Source organism: Ixodes scapularis, unplaced genomic scaffold (genome assembly GCF_016920785.2).
Source record: "Ixodes scapularis isolate PalLabHiFi unplaced genomic scaffold, ASM1692078v2 PGA_scaffold8__174_contigs__length_109621045, whole genome shotgun sequence".
In the NCBI taxonomy this organism is placed as follows: Eukaryota; Metazoa; Arthropoda; class Arachnida; order Ixodida; family Ixodidae; genus Ixodes; species Ixodes scapularis.
The window spans coordinates 10,969,590-10,986,580 of NW_024609883.1; the positions used below are offsets into that span (position 1 = coordinate 10,969,590).

The following is a 16,991-nucleotide window of genomic DNA, read 5'->3' on the forward strand; positions in this document are numbered from 1 at the left end:
TACGCAACCACGCTGCACTGTCTAAACTTCTCGCCTACAGTGTAGATACTGGATGCCTACTGGGGCTGACTAACTTCCCGCCTCCTAAACATGCACGCAATGCAATTATCTTAATATTTTAAAAGAAACTGGTTACTCGTCTTGCTTTTACTTTTACTCTTTCAGTTTTTCTTGTCCCACAAAATTGAGCAGGACGTGAGGCCATCGCTGCCTTGTCACTCTCGTTGGTACAAATCCCGACTCCACTTTCGTTAAGATGCATTCTGCGTTAGTAATACTCAATTGCAAAAAGAGGATGTTGCAAGGCAGAATGTGTCCAGCGTCGAGTAAGCCTAGTTCTGTCATAGTTGCCTGGTGGACAGAATGGGGAACACAAAGCTTTTGAATATCACATATCAGAATTTCTAGTTCTCCTAATAATTGTGAAACTTGGTACACATATTAAGTAACCTAGAAAGACTTTTTATCATGGATGTCCCAACTTTTCTAACTTGATTCTCGCATCGTGGCCTCTTTAATTCTCCAGCAGACGACAACGACGGCGCCGACACTTCGGACGAAGAGGAAGTGGTTGCATCGCGCAAGAAGTCGCGTCGAATCAATCCCGTTCTCGAGGACGACGACGACGAAGACATTCCTTCTCCGAAGAAGAACGAAGGTCGGCCTCAGAAAGTCCACGACGTGGAAGATGACTCGGACGACGGCTTTCTAGAGCTGCCCGCATTCGACGATGCAGACGACGAGGACGAACCCTCCGCGTCCGGCGCACAGGAATCTCGAAGCCAGCGTGAGTTCTATTTATTAATTTCAAGCCCATGCAGGGCCGATCAGCATGATTGAAAAGAAAACAATTTTTGTGGCAAGCCAAGGTTTGTCTTTTGGTTCTTCCATTGATATTTTAGGGGACATTGGTGGCCGAATTTCATAACACACGAGTTCTGAAGCATTTTTATCTCGAGGAATCTCTATCTGCTTTGGAATGGCAGCCAAGAAACCTCCCGGGGTTTCAGCACTTATAAAGAAAAGCAGTGCAGAAGCCTACTGACCTTGTAAGCAGCAATGCTCCACCACGGCCGGACTGGAAACGCGCGCTCTCTTTCTCTTCTTACGGCCTTTGCAATTGGGGCAATCGCCACCTCCCGCCGCAAATCGCAAGGGGCGCTGTCACCTCACCCCTTTTTAAACCCTGGGCTACCCTTTTTCGTTTGCACAGAGTGTGTCAGACAGTGTATCTCAGCGCTGTCGCAACTTGCGGCCGAGATTTTTATAGCCTTTGACACCTGATCCTTCCGTTTAGACCCTCAGCCACTATCTAATGCGCTTCTGATGAGCCGAAAACGGTGAATATTTGACGCACATCTCCGAGAGATTCGGGAGTAAAAAGTAGTAAGTAAAGACAGCGAATGCGATTGCGGAAAAACTATACTCGTCTTTACCTCCAGGACTTCTGTTGCAACTCAAGAACAGGAGGAGACGGACCCCTTCTACGTGGAGGATCTTTAAATGATAAATAATTCGTACGCTCTCGTGAAATGTAAGCAGACCCAATCTATCTATTACCGTGGTCTGCATCATCCTTTCATAGGCCGCACATGAAGTCGGTCAGCTGCTCTAGACGAGGGTGTAGTAGTTTGTACAATTTTCGCACAGTGTATAATACAGCCTAAAGTGCTTCCTCGAGAGCTTGTGCACATATCCAGCTGTTTTTTTCGTTTCTGTCCGTGACCGTCTTTGCATGGTTAATCAGAAGTATTCTGAGGAATTTGTTGCGAATTAAACCAGCCAAGTGCTTTGAGTGTATGTTGTCAATGCCCTCTGGTCAACTTAGGATTGGCAGGTCTTCAAGATAAAGTGCAATGAGTTGCACCCTATCTAGTTGCAGAACTTCGTGCACATCTGTACGCGAAAGGTGCTTAACAGCCTTTAAAAAAAAAAAAAAAGCAACAATTTTGTAGAATTGTGAGGAACCTAGGATTTAGATAATCAAGTCCGCTTTGATCCTGCCCTTGCAATAAGACGAACAGAGGATCAGCTCATAGTCTACAGCATAACACAGGCGTCGCACCCAAACTCAATAATGAGTTTCACCAGATAGCCGCCGACATACACCGGACCAAAGTTGTCGAAACAACAACCTACGAAGCTCGAACACCAGCGCAAAGCAGCTCGAAGGGACTCTCCGAGTGGGGTGAGGTGGTTGTGCCCCTGGCGGCAAGCAAGTAAACTACATGCGGAGAAAAAGTGCCATTGACTCTCGGGCGATTGCAAAGGCCGTAAGAAGAGAAAGAGAGCACGCGCTTCCAGTCCGGCCGTGGCTCCACAATGTTTGGCTCACAGTTATCAATTGGTGGCTCAGATCTGCTGAAATGTTGCTCAAACTGAAAAAAACACTTGGGGTAGGAGTAGGAAATTTTGGAGCTCGGTGACCTTCTCTCAGTTAACTCCGTGTAGCGAAAGCTCGCACTGCAGAACCCGGAAATCCTTGGTTCAATCCCCACCCCCGCCTCTTTCGATCTGGATGAGCATCGTACCGGCGTGCGGTCGTGTATCACTACTGCGGGATGTGCATTAAAGACCCCAGGAGCGGTTGTACTGCACTGGCTAATTTGCTCATCTACAGCTGAGACACGAGATGCCTCTTGGGGCTGACTAACTTCTGCCTTCTAAACATAATCTACAGAAACATGTTGATATTAAATGACTGTATTCTGCTTCAAGAAGATGTCAACGCCATATGTCAGTGGTGTCTCGAGAATGGTCTTACATTCAACTTTGAAGAAAACAATGCTATATCTTTTACCCACAAGACTAATCCTACTTCTTTTGCGTTGCACTTAGAAAGAGCAGCCATTAACCTTGTACTGTGTGTAAAAGACCTTGGAGTTTTTTTTTACTTTAAACTTTCAACTCGCAAGAGTCACATGTTGTTAACTCTTGTTTTAGACTTCTCGGTGTAATCTCACGATATAGCAAAAGTTTTTCGAGTGGAGTTTTTTTAGTATTTGTGTTTTATCGGAGCATAGTTCTCCCAAAACATGATTTTCGTTTAGTGATCTGGAACAGTCTTAGTATGACTGCTTCAAAAAATCTAGAACGTATACAGAAAAGGTTTGCTAGAATTTATCATTTTAGATGTTCACATGACTTATACGTATACCTTGAAGCACTGAAATCATTACAGATATCTGAACTTGCAACTAAATGGTGTTCGTGCAACCTTGTATTTTTATTTAAATGTATGCACTCTTACTTCGACATTAGCTCATTAGTCTCATCTGTGCACTATCATATACCTGGAAGAAATGTTTGAAACCACCGCACGTTCCACATTGACCCCACAAACCTTATGTCGCCATCAGCTCGCATTCAAAACTATTTAAACCATCTAGACTCATCTGATATAGACATTTTCACTACAGATTTGTGCCGATTTAAAAAGTGCTTGTGCCATGTATGTGGTTGATGCATATATGTAGTCACTGCTGAGTATTTTGTTCCATTTTCTTGTTTGCATTTCTTACCTTCCTTATTCTTTATTATTTGTATTCTTGTTTACTACTAACGAGCGCACCAGTGCTTAGGCTTCGGCCGCCACTGGGCACAATAAATAGAGGTAATATTATTATACACGGCAAAAATGACTTCACTCTTTTAAAACGGACTGGTTACTTTACAATCTTACTTTTTTGGCACTTTTACTCGTATCCTTTGGACGCTCGGTGCACATTCGTGTTGACAAGAAGGACGTCTGACGAGACATTTATTACGTTTAAGTCTTGATGCCAGCAAAAAATATTTGCATCTCAAAAATCACTTTTGTTTGCGTGTGCAAATTGCCCGTTGAGGAATCAGGGCCTTCCCCCCTTTTTCTTTCTCATCAATGTGTGATGGTAACTTAGAACTTGGTTTATTTTATAAGTGATAAGCTTTCTGGGGGACACTTGCGTTAGTGGAAATATTATTGAATTTGTAAAACATAATTTTTGTGATCACCATAACCCTGAAAACATGTTGATTTAGAAACTGGATGCACAGTTGCGGGTACTGAAACAACCCACATTGCTACCGGCCCTCTGTTGTTGTATTCTTTTGTGCCAGTATTCCAATTTCGGTTTTGACTTTCTTTTTTTTCTTCTCAACAAATATGGGACTGCCACGAAAAATATATATCGTATTTACTCGCATAATGAACGCACCCCCCACAACGCATACCATTATTTTGACCTTTTCCCCCCTCGCATAATGAACGCACCTCCAATTTTCGGCTCCGCGAGTCTCGAACTGCGTCCACTTTAGCGAGCCATCAAGCCAATTTTCTTTTGCCGCCAACCGGTCAGGCCAAGTTAAGCCGCTCTCGTAATGGCTGCAAGTGCGTAGTTGCAGAAGTGATCAACCGTGAAACTGAGTGACGCTCACACTTGACGAAGCTTGGGTCAAGGAATTGCCCAGCCCCGGACATTCTTCGCTTGTCGGATGCATTGATGTCAACAAACACACCGTCGTTTGTGGTTCGCTTTCGGACAGTGAAATCGTGAAAGTGGTTAGGCCTAAGAATGGTCGCATTGCTCTCCATGCTGAGTGAGCTTCATAGGGCGCTTTTTCTTCGGCAGAAGGCACGCCGAAAGTGCCTTTAAAAGGTTCTCAATTTATAGAGCACGGTTACTGTGGCGCGCCCCCAACCAGCCGTGGGTGCATTTCATCAGTGGAGACATGCCACAGTACCTTGCTGTGTCATATTGGCACCTAATATGACATTTGCACGAAGAGTGTAAAGACAAAAATTTTACCCCGCGTAACAAACGCACGCAGCTGCCAAATATGTGTAAATTTTTGGGGGAAAAAAGTGTGTTCATTATGCGAGTAAATGCGATAATTTGGTGGCATAAAAGCGATGCGAAATAGTTGGAGTGTCATGTGACGCAGTTGTAGTCATTACGAGAGCAGCTTGGCTTGTCTTGACTTGGCATGGCCGCTTGGCAGCAAAAGAAAGTTTGCTTGGTGGCTATAGTCTGTTACAGGCACTGATTTCTATGTCTATTTGCTGGATCGCGTTTGCCCGCTTCGCGAATGCGGCCACTGGTAGCCATCTTTTTGGTAGAGTTATATTACCTCTAGCCAATGTACAGCTGGTGCAGCCACTATCATCCATCTATGGCAGGCAGTGTTTTGGCAGTTGTGGTGGCAGGTGTAATAAAAATAGCTGTGGGTGATATTTTGTTCTTGATTGAAATTATTCGACTCAACATATTGTTAAAACCCGGCTTGAACGGTGGCCTGATCTTTGAGGACCCGGTGAAAGTTTCACGAAATCGCAGCACCAGGGAAAAGCAGCACAGCACGCATCAAAAGAAGCATCGAAAGCAGACGCCGGTACGGTGTCTGCTTTCGATGCGAGCTGCGCTGCTTTCCCCCGGTGCTGCGCGTTCGTAGAACTTTCGCCGGGTCCTCAAAGATGGGGCTACCGTTCACGCCGGGTTTCAAGAATCTGCTTCATCAAACAATTTCAATCAAGCACGAAATATCACCCACGGTACAGTGTACTAGATCTACGGCTATTTTTATGGCAGCCTGCCGCCATAGCGCTGTCCGCCTTATTAATATGATGGCTAGAGATGATATAACTCTACCAAAAAGATGACCAACCATGGCTGCATTCCTGTCCATAGGCAGAGCTGGTGAAATGCGATCCAGCAAATATACATAGAGATGAGTGGTTACAGGTTAAGAAAAGTTTTCGAAGGAAAGGAGGACAGGGGAGGAGGAGGCAGACGAAATGCTGGAGAGGAGGAGACCTCCTCCTCTTTTTAGCATTTTGTTTGCTTCCTCCTCCCCAGCCAGAAAACTTTAGTTGGATGCAGTTTGACAATCGCAGAGCCGAAAATTGGATGTGCGTTCATTAGTGAGGGAAAGAGAAGTCCAAATTTTGTAGCCCATTGTGGGGTGTGTGTTCAGTATGCGTGTAAATATGGTATATATGTATATATAAGGAAAAATAAAAAAAGAAGTAAATGTATGTAGGTATGTTCATATGTATCTTCTTAATTTGCAAGGCATTCCAAACCTAAGGGTACGGGCTTGTGACCTTTTGTGGTGGTCTACCTGTACAGAGGTAAATAGTAAAGGATAGCAATATCAATAAAGAAAGAAAAGAAAGGAGTAAGACAGGGTGCCTCTTTCTCTCTGACCTGTTTCAGTCGAGGACGATTTGAAGGACCCACTTGGTGCCGGGGGAGTGGCTTCAGCGGCCTCGGCTCTTTCTCCAGAACGTGCTGACAAGAGTTTCCAGTCGGACGAACCGCTGGTCTTCAGCCCACTCACGGGCCTGTTGAGCGTTCGGCGGAAACTTGTGAGTCACCGCCGTAGAATTCGCCTCATGTCGTCACATCCTAATTACTGTCGTGGTTTTAACACAGAGTGTGTTTTATGGGGCGTTTGCTACGAGCGTCATAACAACCGTTATCATGAGCGTCGTGAATGAGTGGCACGCTGTTAGTGTTACGGACATTAAGATTTTATATAAAGCTGCATAAACCCGTGTCAGTGCTGTGGCAGTCGGATGTCGTATGCACTGAGCTGCACAACTGGCCTGGAGGGTTAGAGTATTTTTATTCGAATGCAACTGTGCCGGTGAGAGTGGCAGGTTTTGGGTGAAAATCATCATCATCATAAAGCCTTTATTTGTGCCAATAAACAACCAATAATGGTCTGCAATGGGGCAGAGTGAAACAGTTGTACAGTTGTAGAATGTGCTGAGCAATACTTATTTAAAAAATGCACATAATAAAACTTGCATGCAACCAGACACAACAGCGCATTGCTAGCGGAAAATATAAAAAATATAATAACAGACGAATAGAAATGTGCAACAAAAATGAATAAATAAAAAAGGAAGAAAGTAAACAAAATCATGCAATAAAAATTAAACAATAAAATATAAAATAAAAATAGATATTAAGACAATTGAAAAACCTTGCACAAACGACACACTGAGTGTGGTTTGTGCAGGGACCATATTGTGTTTCTGGTCATTGTCAGCATGATCAAGCCTGTATAATGTTTTTCTCAAAATGAACTTTTTCTGTTACTTGGATTGCTAGGGAAAGGAATGTTAGAAACTACCGTAAAGTTCCGAGAGAACGCCCACCCCCTAGAGATCGCCCATCCCATTTTTCTGGCTTAATATTAGTAACATAAAAATTCCGAAACATCGCCCACACCCGATTCCCGTAGAACGTCACGCTATGTCCGACGGGAATCGCATCAACCGCGCAATTTGCTGTATCGGCACGCCTGACAAGCGAGTTTATAGCGGGTTCCCACGTTTTTGTCCGCGATCTGCGTGCGCAATATTGGCTTCCGTAACACACGAGTTGTTCCCACATGTATGTTGCACCATGAAATGCGAATCTGAACAGAGTTTGCAGCGGATTAGCGCATTTTTGTCTGCGATCTGCACATGCAATATCGGTTCCCGTGAAAGGCAAGTTTGTAGCGGAATCTGCTGCGCCCGCAACCTGCGGTATCCTTTCCCGTGACACAGGAGTTTGTAGCGAATTCCCGCATGTTTGTCGCATTGTGAAACGCGAATTTCCGGGGTCCACAATCTGCGGCATCAGTTCCTGCGTAACGTGGTTTGTAGCCAGTGCCAGGGTGTTTATCATTCATTTTGGATAGTTTTGCTGTAGCATCTTCAAAGATAGCCCACCCCAAGGTTTTCAACATTTATCTGTTCATTATGGGTGGGCGTTCTTTCGGAACTTTACGGTACATATGCATCCGACTTGAATTCTCTTCGTTGTTAATGTGCCTTCTGCAAAAGTCCCAGAACGCCTCGCACAAAGTCCTTTTTGCTCCCGCGTGATACTGAAGAGAGCGAGGCAGTAGGGGGGGGGCACAGTTTGCTCTCCGCCACTTCCAAGGTCACCTTCGTCGTCTGCTACAACCGGTTGTACCCCAAGTTCTCAACAGCCTCTTACTGCGCCACGGACAGCAATGCATTTTTAGTAAAAGGTGTGTTGTAAGTCTTCAGAAAAGCGAATGAAGCAATCGGTGAATCGATGCACGTGACTTTCAGTTTCTGTGACGATCAAAACAATTGCAGTGAAAGCTAATACACCAGGTAGTGTTATGGAGAAAAATAACATGTTTTGTCGAAGCAAAAGTAAGCTATGCATGCATTGCTGAATGGTCTGTCTCCACCCAAATGTAGCGCTTCTGGTTGGCACTAAATGCTGAAATTTCACAACTTATTGCTGTCTAATTCAAAGGTTATAATCTATTTTCTTAAATTTTCAATAACAAAATGGTGTTAGTTCTCGGTCGCGAAGGCCATTTGTCTTTATGAATTTACTGGCTTTTTACCAGCAATTTTCTCATTGAAAACTTCCGAAACCCCCTTCAAACTTTTGAGTTGGGTAACGCAAAGTTGTGAAGCTGGCATCTGGGTCCCACCACTAATGCTTCATTTGGGCTGAGATGGGGTGTTCAGCGATGTATACTTCATTTTTGTGGTGAGAAAAAGTTGCAGCTGTACGCGACGTATCGATCAAGCTGTCATATGCAGAATTGCAATTTACAAAAAACGCAGTACAAGCCGCCGCATTTTTTCAAAAATCGCCTGGTCTTTTTTTTTTTTTTTGATGACAATGAGAGTACACAGATTGAGGTGAGACACTGTCTCGTGGCGCCAAGGATGATGCATCATCTATGCATAATACACACGTGCAGTTGGTTGACGGCACGGGAGTTTACCAGCTGGTCAACTAGGCCAACCGCTACATACTCTGAGCACGTTATTGGCACATGCCTAAAGACTGGATGAGTGGTATTTTCCCGCTCAAAGCCAATGTCAAACTTTTGTGACCAGGTTACTTATTGATATGTTTACGGTAAGTATAAACTAGGGTTCAGAGAATATTATAAATTTTGAATGTGAATCGACTATTGTTAATATTGTAACGGATTGAAAATGGTAGAACGCTATGGCTGCTTTTATACCGCCTCCGTGTTCGCTATTGCTCTAATCCAGAACATAAATAAACATTGAGAATGAACTGGAATCTTCTAGAGGAGGAACGAAAAGGAAACTGGTGGGACTCGAAGCCAGCTCATCCACGCTGCCAACTCGGCTATGCCCGTGGCACTACCGTATTTGCACGGATATAACGTGAGGGCAAGTTTTGATGCCCTCAAAAAGGGAAAAAAAAATGTTATTACTATTATACCGTGAGCTGAGGCCGCGTAAATTTACCACCCTCAGGGGCATAGCTGAAGTGAAAAGGCAATGGAAATCAAAGAAATATCAGTTTATGTTTTGACTGCACTGATCCTTATTGCTCAGGTCCTCCCGTCTGCAATCCATTTGGCAACTTCGCAGATATGCGGCAGCACGGCGTCGCTTGTCTAGTAGTTCCTTTTTCTTTTGTTATTTTTTCTTCGGCGTGAGCTCCTCGGCAGCCCAGATGCAGAGCGAGGCAGGAAGCTGAAGCACTAGCGCACAAACACCAGACCACTCTGGAGCAGAAACTAAAAAATGTGCAGACAGAAAAATGATTGCTTGACCCAGTACATGATCGCAATCATTCTTGTTCAGGTCCGTTTGCATAAACAAACTCTTCATGTTGCACGATTGCATAAACACGGTCGGTGGTATTGGCTTGGCTTGTGTTGACTTGACTTGGTCTGGCTTGACTTGGCTTGAATTGGCCAGTGCCCGCATTCCCGCGTTGCGTGCTCCATTTCTGCGGAGTGCTTTTCGGCGTGGGCTGTACAAATATAAAAACAATAAAAATGTTTATGTTTTCTATTGTCTTTTTCACGTGGCCCAATAGCTAATAAATTCCCTCCCACATCTCCAATTCTTTTCCCACAGACTCGCGCACCTTGTGACTGAACTCGATACCGAATATACCGCAAGGTGCGTTTCAGAGCTCCTAATTTCGAAAAAAAAAAAAACTCGCATTATATGCTTGAAAATACGGTATTTGATTCGTATTCGATCTGATCACTTTCCGTTCTGAACTTCGCAAATATCTGTCACAGTCACGTATATTTGGGCAAAGAACGAATAAGTGCCATGCGGGGTTTTGGTAGTACTCGCACACCCTTAGTATAAACTAGAAAGTTGTTAGCTTCCCATTAATTGGCAATATTCTGATGCCAATCGCAGCCAATTCAATACCGGAAGAATGCTGCTAGCTTGCACTGCTGCCCTTTTGTCGAGTTTTTTCCCCAACCAACTTTTATACAAATGGTGTAATCATTTTTCTCCTGAATTTCTGAGTTTCTTCACCATACCCAACATAGAGACTAAAAACAGGTTTGATCGCAGCTGTGCTAGAGAATAGAGTGGCGTCTTTTAAGCCTTACATCTCTGGTATAATTCCTTCAATGAGCTCTTTATGAATGTGGGGATTTTGATCAATTGTTATATATTTTTGTACAGAATGTTACTGTACAACGGTGGATGGGGTAGAAGGGAGGAGAGCAGGAAGCGGGGGAAATGTGGAAAGCACAAATCTGAGTTTAGACGCTGCCAACCTGTTGCAATTCTCCTAATGGATTGTTCCACTTTCTCTTGTTTGCTCTCTTTGTGATAAATTGATGCTTTAATTTCCCTCCTTTTGGGATTTTCTCGCTAAGTGCCACTGCTGCCTTTCAGAAGACTGCGGACTCGTTGAGCAGCACATGTGAAGCTTTTTGTCTCAGCCGTCTCTCATCTGACAGCTTGAAGCTGAGCTAGCTAGGACACCAGCTTTTTCTGTCTCTCCATGTGCTCTTCCTTCATGTTCAGCTGGAATCATAAACAAGCGATTCTGTCATGCATTTGGGGGAAAATTAGCATTTATGTTTATCATTATTCACTCTGTCCCACGATGGTGTAGTTGATGACGGCGAAGAGTATGCCTCGTTGCCTTCGCAGACTGCATCGCAGGACGTACTGACCCCGGCATCGGATGCACTTCCAGCGACTCCTCCGCGCTCCGCCATCAAGGAAGCTCCATCCCTGCCCCTCTCCCCGCTGGTCAGTGTCGACAGGTGCGCCAACATTTCTTCCTTGGAAATTCTCTCCATAAGCCGCCATGCTTATTGTATTTTCGGCTATGTATGTCGCACGAACACCCACAAAACTGCCGTTTTCGTTGAAACGTTGAGATATACAGTCGAACCTCGTTATATCGAACAGTGCGAGGACCATGAAATAATTTGATATAACCAAAATTCTATATACAAAATCACCAAAAATGCGTCAAAGTGCTGCGCAATTTAATTACTAAAAAGCTTGCGGCAAAAATGACTACTCACGTGAAGCGTTAAGATAAACTATTTATTTTGGCGAAAAAAAACTGCCGCAGCGTAGATTGCTTCTTGGAGTTGACTGCATGCCTTACCCACTCCACGGTCTCCAAGCAGTCCACAAGCGCCATGCCACTACCGCCGAAATTGCGCTGCAGTAGCGGCATAAAAGCGTCAAAGCAGCCACAGCTTCGCCCCAAGTTGGCAAAGTTTTGTGCTTGGTGAATGAACGCAAAGTTCTTTGCTTTCTGTTGAAGCATCGACCCCGACACCGGAATGTTCCGAGCCCTTGCGTCCACAAACCACTTGTGAAGTGATCTCTCCACCTTTTCGAAAACCGGGGTCCGAACATGGTGTACGCCGGAGTGCATGCTTCGTTCAGCCTTCGATTTGATGTCACTTTTCGTTTTCAGCAGCATGCTCAAATTTCTTCACGGTATGTTGTACGCTTCGGCAACGCTGGACTTACTTTCTCCTTTTTCAACGGGGCAGATGATTTCAAGCTTCGTCGCAAACGTCAGCGGTGTACGTTTCTTTACGTTTGTTGCCATCAGTACGCCATATGCGGTTGACACATTGTCGGAGGAATGAGCCCGGAGGAACGAAACTGCGGGATGTACACACAGCGCATGAAAAGAGCGATATTGGCGAAGCATGCTGGCGATACGATTGAGCCGACTGAGCGACTGAGCCCATATGCCGCCGAGTCTGGATGGCGCTCCCGGCACCATAAGCATAAAGCTTTACGCAGGCATGCGCTTGTAAAAGGGTCGAACGCCTGCTGCGCCACCGCTATCCTCCGTTGTGTTTCGGAAAAGCCCGCCGTATCCTCCAATGTGTTGCGGGAAAGCCTGCCGCCTGTCTCCGGAGCGCACGCTTTCCGGCACTGCGGAGTTCAATATATTCATTTTTTAACCGACCGAGTTTGGTGTAAAAAATTTAAAATGCATGTAATTCTTATGGCACTTCGACAACGATTCGATATAAGTAATAATTTTATATATTGGTGTTCGATATACAGTGTAGACCGCATATAACGTATGTCGCGGGAGTCGCAAAAATCCGCACTATAAGCGGTACCGCGTTATAACCAAAACATCAATTTTTCAGGCCAAAATACATGCCATGAGACTACTTACCTTTGTAAAAGAATTTACTTTATGTTAGGTGAAAAATAAAGCTTAGTTTGAGAAAAGTCTTTATTTCACCAGACTAGAACAGTTCTGTCTCAAGTGTGTCACACATTTTGAAAGAAATGAGCGACTTTTGCCTGGCGCAGCCTTTTAACAGCGTCGCGGGTTGCGGACGGACGTTGCGAGCGTTCAGGATTGCTAACCCTAATCACTTTTCTCCGGCGATGAAAACGCGTGAAAATTCGCATCCTTTATACGGTGCCAGTAATACCTTCAACTTGAGCACAGGCATGAAATGCTCCAAATAAGAAATCCGGGCGATGTTCGAAAACACAGAAAGCACCACTCTAGTCGAAGTAAACAAACACGACGACACGGGCGTTTCTGCCGTCTTGAGAGTGCCGCCACGACATCGCCGCACGAGTAGGTGGATCTTCCCTTCTAGTACGTGCTGGGTTATCATAACGACACACAACAAAAATTCACAGTCAAGGGTAGCGCTTTTACGCGGAACGATGAGCCTCCATCACGCAATCTACGTCGACGATCAAAACCAACGCCATGTTTGCGGATAGACGCAGCCGGCCCGCGACCGGAGAGGAGGAGAAGCGTTGTAATAGAGGTTGGGGGGGGGAAAGGAGGGAGCCAATAGTGTGTACGCACTGCCGGCATGCAACGCGCACGAACACTTCTCCTCGACCTGCGATTGGTCTGTCGTTGCGGTTGTTTCCAACCATCGCAGCGGAGTGACGCGCGCACGAGAACGACACGTGCATGCGTCCCTCCGTCGCTATGGCAACTGCAGCCTCTCTCTTCGCATCTCCCGGTTTCTTCGAGCAACCTCCTTGCCCCGCGAGTGCCGCTCGCGGCTCGCGCCGTTATCTAGCGCCGCACAGGAAAGCGTGCTCGCTGCGCCGGTCAGTCGGCACGGCCGCCGGGCTCTTCCAGAAACCGCACTATAACCGGTATTTCCCTTCGCGCGCCTGCATTTTAAGCGGTATGTAAATACATGGAGTTCTATGGGAGGCGAACCGGTGGTTTAAAAAAGCCGCGTTATACCCGGTCCTGCACTATAAGCGGTTACGTTGTAAGTGGTCTATACTGTAATGAGGTTTGACTGTAAGTCACGCCTTCGTACGAATTGCACTGTTTTGTACGGTTGGCACAGCAAGGGTGCTGCTGAGGAGTTAAACTGCCACGCATCGGACAGTCCTTGGACCGACGGATGGGCGGTCCGTTGGCACGTGCTCTGCCGTCTCTCCCTTGTCGTAAATGTCGATACGGTTTTCATTTTGGACATTTAAGGCTCATATTTCTAAAAAAACACTTATAAGTTGTACCATCCTCTAAGACATATCGACGAAAAATTTGGAGAAAAAAACATACGCTGGAAAATATGACACTCAAAAACATAAGGAGCACACTACTACTTAATGTGTCTGAATACAAGAACATTTCTAAAATTGTAACTAAGGTTTCTTGTTTTCCAAGTTTATTTTTCCTGAAATTGGGGAGGGGTTTTTCAGATATTTTTTTCCCCCACAGATTTCGTGTTTTTTTATGTTAAACAGAACATTGGTGTTTATTGGAGCTCATTTTAAATAAAACGGGACATGACCTTACCCTTAGCCTCCTTTATACTGAAAATGCCTGCCCAATGGTTTCTTTGTCGTCGTCACGCCTACTTCAGATATTTGCTACTAGGGGCGCCAAAACCCCATACAGAAAAGCAGACGACGCTTGTCCGCTGTCTGCTGCTACAGTTCACTGTAGCTAGCGTAAGCTACGTTATCACGTTAAGCTATGTGATAACACAAGTTTTCCATGTTAGGTTACGCGGTAACGTGACCTTACGTGTTCAAATAGGTCACGTGATCACGTAATGTTTTTGTGACACGAGTAACTTCTTTCGGTCGTCATTCGACTCGCAGAGCTCTAGAGCTCTTAGCCATAGCCGGCATAGCTCAATAGCACGAGGCTGTCTGCGGCTCCTGGCACGCACACCGTGACGCCTTACGGTGTGCATGTGGCGTCATCTAGTAGTAGGTGAATATTTGGCACGGCTGGTGAAGGAACATGTCAACTGCAGTGACTGCTTCCTGCTGGTCATTAAACATGCTTCTACGGCTCACAGTTATTCCCTCATCGGGCACCAGGACAGGGGAGGACTATACTGTCCATCGGAGAAGCTAGTAGTGCGCTGAAGAACTCCGTAGAGGTTTTACTGAAAAAACGAAATATGCTAAAAATGCCTTTGCATGCAGCTGTTGAGACTGCGTTAGATACACTTATGCACCATGGGGCTCTGAAATGCGCAAAGGCAGATAAAGATTTCAACCATTACAAAGATTTCCTGCAAAATCTGTGTACTAAGTATTTCAGGCCAATTTTCACAAACTACTCTGCATCCGTGACTGACAAGCATGACCTCAAGAAGATCTTCAACAAGCCACTATCTAGGAAATAGTTAAAGCTCTAGAACTGCATCCGTGAAAAACAATGCAGACCAGAAAAAACCGGTCAAAAATATTTAAAAAAAACTGTGAGCTTAAAAAAAATTAGAAAGAAAATTGAAAATGTGTTTTAAGGTCCCCGGTCAGAGCGTTGCCGACGGATGCGCCGGATTTCGATCAGCGAAAGCTCTTTCGCGGTCCTGAGAAAAATCCCTTGACTGCCGCATGTGGTCCGCAGGCCGTATGTTTTACTGCTCTGCTCCAGAAGCAATAAAAACGCTAAGTGGTTGCTGTTGCAACGTCGTGAACGTTTGCCAGCCTGTCTGTCTCCTTTTTAATTTGGATCCACAATTACTGTAGTCGCTATGACAAGCACCAGAGGTCTGGTAACATTTCAGCATAGAAACAAAACCAAGAAGTGAAAGCTAAAAGAAAGGTTAAGACTTCTTTTATATATGAAAACTATACTGACGGTGCCTTGCGCTAGCTCTGTAGCACGGGTCACGAATGTATTCAATTCACAAATGGCGTCACAGTGGACTGTAGCAGCGGGCAGCGGAGAAGCGTCGTCTGCATTTTTGTATGGGGTTTTGGCGCCTCTAGTAGCAAATATGTGAAACAGGTGCAACGACGACGAAGCATGGGGAAGCCAACCATTGGGCAGGCATTATCAGTATAAAGGAGGCTATGCGTTACCTTGTGACATAATCCCTTTGCTGTGAGAACACTCATTTTTTTTTAGATTGTGAAAGCTAATTTACTAATAAATTTAACTTCATTTTCGACTAATCAAATACTTTAGAAGTTGTAAATATCGGTGCTTCAATGCCCGAAAAGTTTTTGAAATGCTTACTTTGTTTTTCGGTTTGGGAAGGACTTGCTTTGTATTGAATTTGGTTGAGCAAGATATTCTGTTTTTGTAAAACTAGAAAAACCTGGAAAATTGTTAGGATATTTGTGGGCAACTTATACTGGGTATGACAAAACCATGAAATAAGGTTTCCATGGTCTCTAACCCAAAGTCAATTGTTTAACGGGGGTCAGCAACCTCTTTGCAGCAGCGGGCCGAGTCAACACGTAGCCGACGCAAAAGGGGCCGGCCGGCCAGTCACAAAAAAGGGGGGTTGGGGTTTCTGGTGTTGTGCTGGGGCTGCGTAAAACTGCCTCGCCGGCTGCATACAGCCCGCAAGTCGTGGGTTGTCGACTTCTGTTTTACGACGATTTTTGTGCAACTAATTTATCCTTTACAGGCATCACTTCGAACCCCAAAAGGTTAACAAAACTAATTGCCCCGAATGCTGAGGAAACACAGAAGTTAACTCCCACGTAAAAGAGACACCACGAGGTATGCAGTCAAACCCGTTTATAACGAACATCAGGAAACGCTACGATCAGTTCGATATAGCAAGTAGTTCGATATAGCAAAAAACATTTACAACGAACTTCCACGATGCGTTCGTTGTAAGGCGAGAGCTTCTTTCTTTCTCATCTCTTCGCTTCCACCTTGTAACTACGCGCTGAAATTCTTTTTTTTTTTTTTTGCATGCTTGCATAATTTTTTTTTTTTTAGCTTTCTCTCCTTCTGAATCGCTTCTCTTTGCTCAATTTGGTTAGCAACTTGAGCTTTTGGCATTTTCTTTCTTTCCTACTTTAATATGTTGTTCGTTATAAAAATTACTTTTTACATGCATTTTTGTTTAAATTTTCCGTGAGTTCGATATTGACAATAATTCGCTGTACGTGGGTTCGTTCTAAACGGGTTTCACTGTATAGAGAAGCCTTTTGTACCACAGACAGAGGGCTCAGGAGTCATGCAGTTTGTATCAGAAGCAGTCTCCTATTCTGTTAAAAGGGTGTGTCCAAGAAACCCTAAAAAAAAACTTGGCAGTCCCGTGTTAAGCCGCAGCATAGCCTGAGCGATAGCTGCGACGCATCACGGCGAATCTGGCATCGGTGTCGCGTTCACGCATCGTGAAGTCTTGACGGCGAAATCTCAATCGGCTTTGTTCTGACGTGCATGCACCTCGCAGTTCTCCCCGCGACGAACGGCGAGACACGCCGGCGTGCCGTCAGCGCGTTTTTCGGCATCTCTTGGCAAGCGCGACGCCAG

The 16,991-nt window shown here is 45.0% G+C and overlaps 1 protein-coding gene across 7 annotated transcripts in view; it reads left to right on the top strand.

The window, feature by feature from the left end:
- Positions 1-16,991, top strand: part of LOC8029346 (claspin) — an 85,882-nt gene that overhangs the window by 37,968 nt on the left and 30,923 nt on the right. For 2 of the 7 annotated variants that reach the window (XM_042286640.1, XM_042286641.1), the window contains exons 6-8: positions 527-787; positions 6,195-6,346; positions 10,913-11,037. In XM_042286640.1, the coding sequence (XP_042142574.1) occupies positions 527-787; positions 6,195-6,346; positions 10,913-11,037 (538 nt within the window). The remainder of the gene's footprint in view (positions 1-526; positions 788-6,194; positions 6,347-10,912; positions 11,038-16,991) is intronic. The other 5 variants (XM_029982739.3, XM_029982741.3, XM_029982740.3 and 2 more) reach the window with 3 other exon arrangements.